Source organism: Myotis yumanensis, unplaced genomic scaffold (genome assembly GCF_028538775.1).
Source record: "Myotis yumanensis isolate MYYU_CA2020_CCGP unplaced genomic scaffold, mMyoYum1.0.hap1 SCAF_2, whole genome shotgun sequence".
NCBI classification, from domain to species: Eukaryota; Metazoa; Chordata; class Mammalia; order Chiroptera; family Vespertilionidae; genus Myotis; species Myotis yumanensis.
In genome coordinates, this window is record NW_027223753.1 from 16,996,510 (window position 1) to 17,009,408 (window position 12,899).

The window sequence follows — 12,899 nt, forward strand, 5'->3', positions numbered from 1 at the left end:
TCTGTACCTCGAATCACAGCCACTTTCTACTGCCTCTGTGTCTATACTGCATTTCTCAAACCAGTTCCTGAACTCCTTAAGAGAGAGCCATTCTTCTGCATCTCTGCTATCCCCACCAGGAAGGCAGGCCTGGAAGGGTCGGGGGAGGGTGCTTGCTCCCCCCTCCACTAAGCTGTAACTTGAGGCCGGGGCTGTGCTCAGCTAGGTGAGCTGCTCCGCCTCACACGGGCATCCTGCCTACCTGGTACAGCATCCAGAGTCCTGTAGGCCCTGGCCCAGGACCCAGGAGATCTCATTCCCCGGTTTGATGGCAAAGATGCTATAAAAAGCACAGCACCCAGGCTCAACATTATTTCGTGATGGAATACAAAGGCCTGAGGAATTTGATGGGTGAGGGAAGCCTCCAGGCTGGCTCAGAAGTCCCAGGCCTTTCACTTGGTCCTCCTGCAAGGACCTTTGTGGCCAGGCCAAATGGTTTCCCTACCATGAATAGTTCTCTGATAAGATACTCCAGCAGGAAGCTGCCCTTCCTTAGCCTTAAAGGGCTCACTAGAGAGTAACTAATGCTTAGATACAACATCTAGGCCAAAGACCACAGTTCTTCCTCTTGGTCCAGTTCTTACTGCCCAGAGACCCCTGGGTTAGTTAACAGAACAGAAAAAGCCCTCCCTCTGCCATTGACTTATGTGTGGTTCTGGGAACATCCTCTCTGGGCCTCAGTTGAAAAACGAGCAGACTGGATCAAAACATCTCCATTTCCCCTTTGCGTCCTTGGGCCACGGGCTAAAATAAGGTTCTGTCTACCTCTAATGTTCTAGAGGCAGAATAATATTCTCTACTTTCACTTCCAAAAGCAGGGTGAGAGCAGCAAATGGGGGCTTAGTTTTCCCAGATAACAGTAGAGGCCAATTGGGGCTGCCTACCACGACACCCTCAGAGCCTGTCCCTTCAGTGGCAATCCCTTGCTTCTGCTGCCTCAAAGGTAGCTGTTCCCCCTAACAAAACCTCAGCGGTGTGTTCGGGCCCCAGCCACTTTAGGAAGAAGGGCAGGGGCCTGAGTTATCACTGGGCTCACCACAGAAACCCAGCAAACCCAGGGGCAGAAGGAACCCAGGATCTTCCCTGCCTGAACAGGGGAGGGAGGAGCCTGCTGCAGCTGCTTTGCTCCCCAATCCAGACGTGTTTCTCTACTTCACAGAGTCATTTTCCCTTCTCTTCTCCCAGGACACAGCTTACTCATTCTGACTAGGTTCAGTCCCCTCGCCTAGGAATTCGACAGTTCCCCAGGCAAATTCCACTCATCCCAGGGTTAGTACCACTTTGTCCAAGGAAAGTCCTTTACCCTTCTTCAAATTCCCACCGCACATAAGGCTGAAGCTCTTAGCCTTTGGGGAGCCACAGATCTGTCTGAAAATCTGTGGCTACTATGGGTCTTCTCCCTCTGGTAAAAGCATCTATACTAATAAAAGGGTATTATGCTAATTAGACCAGACATCTTCCGGACATCCTTCCGGAAAAAGCCACAGTGGAGGGGGCCGAGGCAGGGGTAGTTAGTGGTGACCAGGCCAGCAGGGGAGGGCAGTTAGGGGAGACCAGGCAGGCAGATAGGTGAGCGGTTAGGAGCCAGCAGTCCTGGATTACGATAGGGATATCGACTGCCAGTTTAGGCCCGATCCCACACCGGCAGTCGGACATCCCCTGAGCGGTCCCAGAATGGAGAGGGTGCAGGCTGGGCTGAGGGACACCCCCCCCCCCCCCCGCAAGAATTTCGTGCACTAGGCCACTAGTACATATATAAATGTCTGTAGGCTACTTTAGGGGATCCATGCACCTTCAACTCGATCATGTACTCAGGAAGAATCTTAGAAACCTATATCCTAGAATAGCAGATCACCCCGTTCATTCTCCCACCTAAGCCGGAATCCCTTCTAAAAGCCCTCCTGAAGGATGTTCCTCTTCTCCGCCTGGCCCACTGCTCAAGATCACCTCCTTCACGACCAGCCAGTGTGGATCAGTGGTTGAGCGTCGACCTATGAACGAGGAGGTCAGGGTTTAATTCCTGGTCAGAGCACATGCTTGGGTTGTGGGGCTTGATCCCCAGAAGGGGCATGCAGGAGGCAGCCAATCAATGATTCTCTCTCATCACTGATGTTTTTATCTCTTTTCCCCTCTCCCTTTCTCTCTCTGAAATTAATAAAAATATATATTTTTAAAAAAGATCACCTCCTTCAGGAAGCCTTCCCTCGTCTCTCTCCCTTTCTGATAACCTCAGCATCCCAGCCTGAGCGACACAATTTCCCACCTGTGCTTTCTCCCTCGTGTGTTATCTTACTTCCCCAGCAAGAGAGTGGGCTCTCTGAGAGCCCATTTATTTAATCCCATAACCCAGAGCTGGAGTTGGAAATGACCATCATCTTGTATTCGAGGATTCTGTGCTCTGAAGCCAGGGATCATGACAGCAGTAACCCATCCCCCAACGAATGGGTTGTGTAGATCCCTCTCCAAGGGCCTCACAAGTCTGCCCAGGCCTCCCCAGAACAGAGGCCCCCCTGGGATGACTGCCTTTCCTGTTGGAAAGTCCCAGAGAGCCTTTTAACAGTGGAAACTGACAGATAGGGAAACTAAGGCCCAGGGTGGCAAAATGACTGACCATAGTCAATATGTAAGAAAGAGGCAGAGCTAGGACGAGGACCCAGATCCCCAATTCCCAGCCTAGAGTTCTGTCCCTTTACAGATGGTTTATGAAAATTAAACCTGCCCTCATACTCCCACACTCATATATTCATAGAGAATTTCTGAAAAGATACTCAAGAAAGTTAACACTGCCAACCTCTGGGGAGTATGACAGTGGGGGGTGGTCAGAGAAGTGAGGAGGGGAACTTTAATCTGTACCTTAATACCCTTCTGTATTTCTGGGGTTTATTTTCGTTTGTTTGGGTTTTTGTATTTTTTTTTTTTTACCATGAACATGTTTTATTTATTCATTATTATAAAAATAAAAACAAATCTGCCACAGAAAGGAGATTCTGGCCCCAGTCCACTCCCAACACACACATAAAAACAAAGAGAAGCCATAAGTCAACCTGTCCAGGTGCAACTATAATGAGGCTGCTTTCTTGTGGGTTTATGGCCACTAGTCTCATTAATTCCCAGGCACAGTGTGGTTGATGGCTTGAGGAATCTTCCCGGGAAAAGCTTAATTCAATTACGGCTCTTGGCAGCCCCCTGAGGAAGCTCTGGTATCTTGCTTTTACTTACACAAATCAAGAGCCGACCAAACAAACCCAGACTTTCCTAGACAGGCCCCACCCAGCCCGGAGAGGATGCCCTTGCAAGACCCTCCATTAGGAGAGCCAGCTGCAGGAGGCTGGGAGGGACGGGGACAGGCAGCGACACACAGAAAGCATGATCTGTCGCTTCCCGAGAGCATTCTGCTCCCTGGCCTGGCCTTCAGTCTGGTGACTAGCCTCTCCAGGCTTTGCTCTCCCTCCTCTCTGAGCAGTCAAAGTGGTTTCTGTGTGGCCAAAGGCTTCCTGTGGACCCTAAGTCAATCAGGCATTCATTCATCCCTCAAATATTTTGGAGCCAGACACAGAAAGGCTGTGTCCTGAAGGGGCTTACATTCTCGTAGGAATCTGTACTAAGAATAGCTCTCTCTGTCACGCCTGCTTATCTAATTCTCTACCCTTCAAGACTGGCTCAAGTTCCACCTCCACTGAGAAGCCTTCCCTAACCACCCCTGCCCTCGGGGACTGATTGTTCCTCAGCAAGTTGCTTCTGCCAGGAATCCGCCCAGCCCTGCACACAGATCGACCACTTTCTCCTAAGCTGACCGGGAGCTCTTAATGAGCAGAGCTGGGGTTTCACTCTTGTTGGTTCCCCGATGGGCTACAAGTTAAATGCCTGATGGATATTTCAGCTGACCTGTCTCTTCCACCCCAGCTTAAACAGACGAATTAATTAGCTGCTCACAGTCCTGGCCGGCCAGCACAAACACACAGCCTTTAACTTTGCCTGGCACAAGACAAGTGCTATGTAAGTGTTAGCTATCTATTATTTTGGTGAGTTTGTGGGCCCTGACACACAGCTGTGATGTCACCTCTCCACCTTCAGTGGCCTGGTCTCAAACAGCCTGAGCACTGTGGAATGGCCAGTCCGGCCTGAGAGGTAAGTATCCCCACCACCCCCCAAAAAAAGATCAGGAAGGGGGCCTGGGAAGGAACAGGACTTCTCATCCTGAGCCCCACTTAGAGCTGCTTAAGGAAACATCTTTTCAGGAAAAAGCTTGCTGGGGTAATTTGGGGAACTCCAGATTTTCAGCAAGTCAGTATCAGAACTCAGGGGTCAGGTCTGGCCTAGCAGACCCTGAGAACTGGCCCCCTCATCATGTTGGATGAGCTTTAGAGGAAAGAAAATGAAGTCAGCATGATCCCAGGGAAAGGGAGCAGCCACTGATCCAGGCCCAATCCAAAACTTAGTTCAGTTAAAATTAGATTAGCCCATAAGATTAAAAATACCCACATATAATCATGGGCTGCCTTAAAGTGCCAGTTGATGTTTATCAGCATCTAAAGAGATGGTTTGGCCCAGTGCGGTGTGTGCAGACAACCTTGGGGAGACATGTCTGACTCAGACGTTTGCAGGGGGAATGAGTGCTGCAAAATGAGGCCCACACAGGCGATGGATGACTCAGGAATAACCCAGGTCCTGGGTTTGCTGAGTGAGCCTTCTCCCCAGCACGGGAAGGAAAGGGGCGGGGGTGGGGAGTGATGGGAAAAGGGAGGGAAGGAGGAAGGCCTGCCAGCTGTGCATAGGCTGGCATTCCCAAAGGGAGCCTGGGGCCCCTCAGCTCCAGTTCCCAGCTCCTCCTGTGTTCCTCAATGCCAGCCACCTCTGAGGACTATTTGCTTCACAGTGGGACTTGGAGAGGGTCACATTTTCCCCCAAACCCAAGAAATGACCCACAGAGAGCATCCAAGACTTGAAATACTAAAACCTTTCCACCTTCCCTGTTCAAAATGGTTTGGGGAATAAAACTTCTGACCTGAATGGGATTCAGGGCAGGATGATAAAGAAAACATGGCTCCCAAGTCAGACGGATCTCGGCTTAAGCCCCAATGTTTTCTAGCTGTGCAAGGACCCGACACAGCCTCTGAAACAGGAGTTTAATAAGTGCCAGCTAATATAATGAACAAATATTTAACACAAATATTATAAATTAGAAAACAGGGGCTCAGAGAGGTTGTGTCTTGCCTAAGGTCACACAGCTAGGCAGCAAAGAGCTAAGACCAGATCTCAGATCTCTTCACCTCCCCCCTCCCTCCCCTCCAGCATGTTTTCGGTGTAATTTTGTTGCTGTTGTTATTTATTTGTTTTTAATGATTTCAGAGAGAAGAAGGGAGAGGGAAAGAAGGATAGAAACATCAAAGATGAGAATCATTGCCGAGACCGGTTTGGCTCAGTGGATAGAGCGTCGGCCTGCGGACTGAAAGGTCCCAGGTTCGATTCCGGTCAGGGGCATGTACCTGGGTTGCGGGCACATCTCCAGTCGGAGATGTGCAGGAGGCAGCTGATCGATGTTTCTCTCTCATCGATGTTTCTGACTCTCTATCTCTCTCCCTTCCTCTCTGTAAAAAATCAATAAAATATATTTAAAAAAAAAAAAAAAAAAAAAAAAAAAAAAAAAAAAAAAAAAAGATGAGAATCATTGATCAGATGCCTCCTGCACGCCCCCTACTGGGGATCGAGCCCAAAACCTGGGCATGTGCCCTGATTTGGAATCAAACCCTGATCTTCTGGTTCATGGATCAACGAGTAACCACTGAGCCACACCGGCCGGGCACGTTTTCTGTTTTAATTCACTTCTCTGCCTCTCCTTTCTCCTCTTAGAGGACCTACAACACTTCAAGGGAAAGGAAAAGCCCTCCATTTCAAAGGTTTGTTGCTCCACAGAGAGAGCTCTGAGTCCAGCCCTCATGCTCCTCCTCCAAGCAATTACAGATGTGTTCAAGGGGGTGGTAAGAACTCAGACCTGTGCTGACCTGAACCCTAGGTCACCCCGCTCCTTCAGCCCTTCCCTCCGGCAGAAAGAACTGGTGTTCCTCCTGACCACCATTCAGGTTGCCAACATGGATGTGTCTGGTCACTTACTCTCCTCAGAGCCCTTTTGGATCGCTGGTTCCCCTTGATCCTCTCAATGAGCCAATGTCAGTCGGCAGGAAAGAGGGCAGGTACACCAATATCACCTGCTACTCTAACCCACAGGACCTTCATTGAGATGACCAGAATTAAATACCGGATACGCAAATTACAGTACCCATAAGAATTACTACTAAACTCCACCTGCCTCTGAGGAATAAAGAAAGCCATGCCACCTGATGCCAACACAGAGCTGTCTCCCAGGGATCTTGCTGAGCCCTGAGGGTGAGCAAAAGCAACCCAGCACCCTTTCTGCCCAGGCAGGAGTTCACAGCAGGTTAGCCACCCGCTGCTGGATAAAGAAAACCACCCTTTAACTGAAACCCCTCCTGCCCAAGCAGGGAAGAAGCAGTCAGACTACCAAGAGGGCACCAGCAAAGAGATGGCAAGGTCACTCCCAGAGGACAAGGGACAGGCCCAGCCTCAGCTGCACCCATTTGGACTCATAGGGACGGAGAATGGACCCAACGCCAGCACGGAGAACCCTTACAGCTTTCTCAGGGCAGGGAGAGGGCTCCCACCATTGACATCTGCCTGATGCCTAAAGAGAGTCCTACAACTGCCCAGGGCAGGTGCAGTGAACTGGGCACCTACTCAGTGCAGGGCCGTGTGCATCTGCCAAGGGGAATGTGAGGGGCAGGAGATGTAACTGTACCCCTCGAGGAGGCGATGCCAAGACTCAAACAGAAAATAAAGAGCAATTCAGCATCACAGCAGATAACCTCTTTGAGCTGTTTCCTCATCTGCCAAACAGAGAGCCTTTATCACATATGATTTTAGTAGGGATTACATGAGATCACTTTTATAAAGTGTCCGACTCTACTCTATAGATACTCAATAAATGGTTACTCTTATTTAAACAAACACACACACACACACACACACACACACACACACACCAGAAGAGATGTCACAGGGCAGGCTAGGCCTAATGCCAAAACTTTGGATAAACAATAAGGGAGATCAGGGAGATGGGTTCAGGGGGAGAAGTGAAAGCAACTGCTGTGGGCTGGAGTGGGCTGGGAAGACCGCCCAAAGGGGATGAATCGGAACAGGCCCTGAGAGCTGCCACAGTGAGCTGGGCACTGTGCTGGGCATTCCCACATTCAATCTCTACACGGGTCCTAGAAAGCAGAGATGGCATGTCACCTCACTGATGAGGCAAGCCAGGTTCCGAGGAACAAGGTGCCTGGCCCAGGCTTGCTGTCCATGTCTCTCTCTTTGCCACCAGAGCTGGAGGGGTGGGTGGGGCAGGGCCCAGAGGAAAGGTGTGCCTTGTGGGTACTCAGCTAAAGGAACTCCAAGCAGAATGACCAACTCAGGCCCTCTCACACCAACCCTGGCACTTCTAGGGACACATGTCCTACTTGAAGGCTTCCTCCTGGTCCTCAGTTGACCTCCACAGTCCTGCAGTCACTCAGCTGTTTTCCCGAAGAGCAAAAGGTCACCTTTCTTTTTGGAAAGGTCCCATCCGGGCTTCTTGTAACAGTTTCAAGGTGACCTTTAAGTTGTTCCTCTCTTCTTTTGAGAAGCGGGAGAGGAGCGTGCTAGTCTTATTTTTACAGGAAACCAGTTGCTGGCTCTGATAGCCACACATGTGAAGTGGGCAATAATGACTCCCATTCTCCTCTACTCACAGGCGTGTTCTAAGAGTAAATGTCAGGGTACACCTTGCACAGACCAAAACAAGCTATAAGATGTAAAGGGACAAGGAAGGCTTTTCTGCCTCTGGTCAGGAGACAACATGAATACCTGCTTTCTGGCCTCCCAGGCCTCTGCCAGGAGTTCCGGGTCAGGAACGTGGACAAACAAATGCAGTGGGTGCCAGTGGTGAGCTGGGTTACAGGGAGGCTCTGCCTTGGCACGAGCACTGGACTGGGAGCCAGGTGAACTGGGGACAAAGCAGAATTCATGCAGGGTCCAAATCACCATGTGTGGTGGGCGTGAGAATGGACCTGACTAAGGCTTGGGGTCACTCTCCTAGTTCCTGCAGTCATTTGAACACCCTCCCGCCACTAGCCCACCCCACCGAGGAAAAGGCAAGAATGCCTGACTATTGCAGAGAGAAAAAGGCCAGAGAAGGGAAGTGACTTGCCCACTCACCCACTGAATCAGTTAGAGAAGCCAGAGCATCTACTCTAAAACTTCAGCTCCAACCCCGCCCCTCCCACACCCATCTCTGTCTACCTAAAGCTCTGCTCAACGACTAGGGTAGGAATGAGAACTGCACACAGCCCTTTCTATTCTTAAAGGAGGGGCACCTTGCAAGGGAAGCAGATGACAGAATGAGGGCTCCAACATAGCTGCTACCCACACTGGGGCTCTGAGAGAATAGGCAAGACCCCAAAACGAACTCCAAGGTTCTTGGGTAGTGCAGAGGGAGTATGGCCTCAGCCCCCAACCCCATCTCCTAAGGCAGTGGGTACCATCTCCCCACCCACCAGGACTAGCTCAGGAGTCAGCTTAAGTGAAAGGAAAACAAAGTCAGCAGGACACACCCCAAACCCTGACACCCTGTGGCAGCCTAGGGTTGAGATTTGTAATCCTCCAGCCTCAAAGGATGTTGTAGGCGGCTGAGGTGGGGATGCCCTGAGGTGATTAAAATACCAACAGGAGCAGTTGACACTCACCGAGTGCTTCCTGTGGGTACAAAGACAACTGTATGTGCATTAATTTATGTCATCAGCACATCAGTAGCACTATGGCTAGATGTTATTTCCCCATTTTATACAAGAGGAAACTGAGGTACAGAGAGGTAAGTGGAAAAGTGGTGGAGCCCTTATCTAACCTCAGTTCTGCACTGCAAAGGGAAAGGGAAAACATGGGCTTCCGCTTTCGGTCACATTTCTATTTCCTTCCCAGGGTGGCCAGATGCTAGGACACCTCTGTTTTCAGACACGGAAAAATGCCCTCCAAAGCCAGAAACACAGGCTTTTGGAACTGTGAAGGCCTTCGGAGATCATACCCAACCTCCTCATTTTACAATAGGAAAACTGAGGTCCCCAGGTTCAGTGACTTGCCAGGGTTACCTAAGTCAGTGAAATGGCAGAAATGGTCAGAAAGGGCCACGTAGGTCAATTAACAAGTGGAGACGGGTGACTGGTCCAAGGTCACAGAGAGAGGTGGGATGAGAAGCCAAGTTTCCTAACTTCTAGACTAATGCCCCTGCCATGGCACCATCTCTGTCCTCCTGCTCCCCGGGGTCCCTGGCACAGGTGCTGGTGGGGACAAAGCAGGCCGAGTCTGCCCCCATTAGAACCAGAGCTATCAGGCCTGTATGGACAAACTCCTGACTGCCCGCAGCAGGATCTCTGTGGTCATGCTGTCATCCCACCAGAAGTCACTGAGACCTGCAATGTGTGTACCCGTCCCCGGTGCCCTAACACCATGGCAGGTGTGGTTGAAAGGAGAGGCTGTTGGAGAGAGGAGGGCAGGTTATAGACAATGCTTGTGAGGTCTCCTCCTGGTCCCACACAAGTAAATGACACATCATGGTCACTTCAGTTTCTTACAACAAATTAAAACATAGGGTTCATGACTGGATTGATATGGTCAAATTTAGATTCTTGCCAGTTTCGCAGGTGGGGGAGACCTGCAGAAAAAGGACCCAGCTTGTTCAAGGTCATGTTATTTGTCAGTATCAGTACACATGGCTCCCCTTGCCCAGTCCTTGATTTTTTTCCAGGAAACTGGCTGCCATCAGGGTATAGGTGCCAATGGCCCAGGTCCATGAATAGGCCAGGCCCTGCTACTGTCACAGGAAGCAAGCTCCATCCGGGATGTGTCAAAACAGAGCGCCTTCCTGCAGCATGTCCCAGAGTCTGCCTCACACCAGCCTCGCATCGCCACTCAGCTCCTGCTTGTCCTTGGAAAAGCTGCAAGGCTTCCTGCCAAGAGTCACAAACTCCCCAAACCCAAACCACCGGAGTACCCGGCCCTCGTGCCTTCTACAGCTAGCTGGGGCTAAAAAAGCAAAGGCAGCTTTTAAAGTGCCCCCCTCCCCCTTCCAGGGACTTCTGAGCTATGCAGGCTCTGGTGAGCTCCATCCATCACCCAGCAGAACAGAGTGCTCAGGCCTAGCAGGGAGACCAACCCTCTGGGAGGGAACAACTTTTCTGTTTCCTCATCTCCCATAAAGAACATTTCAAAGTCTCCTCAGACCAGAACATCCTGAACCCCTCCACCTGTCCCTCTCCCACTTGGTGGAGCAGCAGGCCAATGTGACTGGCCGCTCAGACACCGCCCTGAGACCTATCCAGGTGCCAACCTGGAAGTGAGCTGCGGCCAGACCAAGCTTCAACCGCCTCCACTCCCCTCCACACCCAAAACCAACTACAGAAATTCCAGGGCCCCCTGTCCCAAAAACTGTTTAAAGAATAGCATTTCTAGGCCACAAACTGATTCAGGGGCTCCTCAGCAGGCAGGGCAAGCAAAGCTGATAGATAATATTCCAGGGAAAAAGGAAGGTGAAAATATTGGGATTCCTCATGTTCTACCACACTTCTAGGTCTCCAGCACGCGGACTGACCGTCCCCCTCCCCCCACTATAATCAAACTCCTTAGGTAGGCAAAGTAGAAATATACTGCACCCTGGGAAACCCTCCCATGCAGCATTTAATTGCACTGGTTGCTGTTGACAGAGCAGGCCGTGCCCCTTGCGGAAAGACACTTCTCTTTGCCTTACACACAGCTGGGTGCCTGGCTCCCCTCAGGGTCTGGTCCAGCCAGAGACTTGCCAGGCCTGGTAGTCTTGCTGAAAGCTCCTCGTATCAGGAGCATCTCATGCTCTGATCCTGTCCTTTCCCATGCACAATGCTGGTTCTAATCTTGGGAGGCCTCAGCCCACGGAGGCCACAGAGCTCAAGCTTGAGAAGGACCAAGATGGCAGGATGGAGGCGGCCTACATTACAGGAGCCCAGGCCTTTATGCCTACCTCGAGTGGTAAGGATGGGGCCAGAAGCTCACCAGTTTGGTGGCAGCAGACGCAGGAGAGCAAACCAGACTTACCTATCTTCATGAGGCAGGCCAGCAGGATCCAGAGGGCGATCTCGAAGGGTCTCTGCACGTGTGGGTAGTCGATGCCCAGGACTGGAAAGGGCTTTCGCGTCTTCGGGCTATGTTCAGTGATGGAATGGTTGACAGGGTGGCTCTCGAGGGTGAAATCCGGTGGGGCGGCAGTGACACCCCCCATTGAGTGTTCTCGTGGCGGCTCTGAGTCTCGGATGATGCTGGCAGTAGGACTGTGCTGGAGGCCATGGCTCCTGAGAACAGGTAGTAGCCCCACCAAGGCTACTACCACGAGCAAGGAAGAGAAGACTCGAGGCAGAGAGGGACCCCAGACGCCAGACCACAGAAGCATCCTCCCTCCCTCAGCCCAGCAGGCCTTGACCCTTAGCAAAGTGAGAGTAAGACCTGGGACATAGGTGGCAAGGGGGTCAGCAGGTGGGAAGAGAGACTGGGGTAGTCTCTAGGCAAAGTTCATGTTTTAGAGAGAGGTCTTTTCGTGTGGAAGCAGTCCTCTGGGGGTGGAGGGAGGCTGGGTTCTCGATCTAGAACTCCAAGCTGAGCAAGAGGGACAGGGACCCAGGAAGGACCACAGGAGGAGACCGCAAGGTCTGGGCCTCCAGGCCAGGGAAAAGGAGGGTGGGGACTGGGCTGCGCCTAGGACAGAGGAAGGGAGAGGATAGGTTGCACCCCAGGCAAGGAAAAGCAAGAGGGGAGGCTGGGACCTGGGCTGAGAAAGTGACTGAGGAGCGCGGACTACGGGAAGAAGCAGGGAACCTGAGCTAAAGGAAGGAGACAGAAGCGGGTGGGACCCAGTCCAGGAAAAGAAGCGAGGGGGCTGGGAGCCCCGGCTGCGAGGAAGGAGCGAAGCCAGAAAGCGGCCGGGAGCTTCCCCACCCAGAGAAGCGCCGGGGTGCAGGCGCGCCGGGCTGAGATTCCAGGGAAATGGAGGGGGGAGGAAGGCGGAGGCAGGCGGCCCGGCGGGAGAGCGCGGCGCGGGCTGGGGGCGGCTCGCGGTGGGCCCCCGGCAACGCGCCCCTCCTTGCGGCCCTGGCGCGGCGCTGCGCTCCGCCCCGGCCCAGCTTCAGCTTCTCGGCGTCTAGATCCAGCTCTGCTTCCTGCGCCGGGTGCAGCCCCGGCGGCGATGAGCTGAAGCCTAGCCGAGCCGGTCACTGCTATTTATAGGCACCAACGAGCACCCAGCGTGAGCGGGCTAGAGGGACCTGTCAGCGTCCGTGCGGCGCAGCGACCCCTTGCCGCCGGCGGAAGGAAGTATTACTTTCCGTAGGCAGAGACGGCACACACAAAAAAGTCCTGGATCTGTAGAGATTCCATCCAACAGAGGTAAAATGCTTTACTATTTACAAAGCGCTTTCACATCCACACCCGCAGTCTCATAAGGCTTCCCATGAGTCTTGTGAAGGATATATTATTATCTTATGTATTTAGTTACCACGTGACCTTGAGCAAGTTACTTAACCTCCCTGTTCCACGCTTTTTCATCTGTAAAGTGGTAACGGCAGCAGTACCTCTCAGAGACTTACCGAGACGAACAAATGCGATCATCTGTGTAAAGGGTTTAGAATAGAGCCCAGCACGTAGAACTATTATTATGGTTTCAGTTTTGCACATGAGAAAATGGGTGGAAAAGAGTTCCTTAGCTAGTATGTAAATAGTTGTATTCGTTTGCTAGCGCT

At 51.8% G+C, this 12,899-nt stretch overlaps 1 protein-coding gene across 1 annotated transcript in view; it reads right to left on the reverse strand.

Moving 5' to 3' along the window:
* SLC9A1 (solute carrier family 9 member A1) overlaps positions 1-12,317 on the reverse strand; it is a 48,921-nt gene extending 36,604 nt beyond the window's left edge. Inside the window, exon 1 of the mRNA XM_070404465.1 lies at positions 11,206-12,317. Within this exon, the coding sequence (XP_070260566.1) occupies positions 11,206-11,557 (352 nt within the window). The 5' untranslated portion in view covers positions 11,558-12,317. The remainder of the gene's footprint in view (positions 1-11,205) is intronic.
* Between the last annotated feature and the right edge of the window lie 582 nt (positions 12,318-12,899).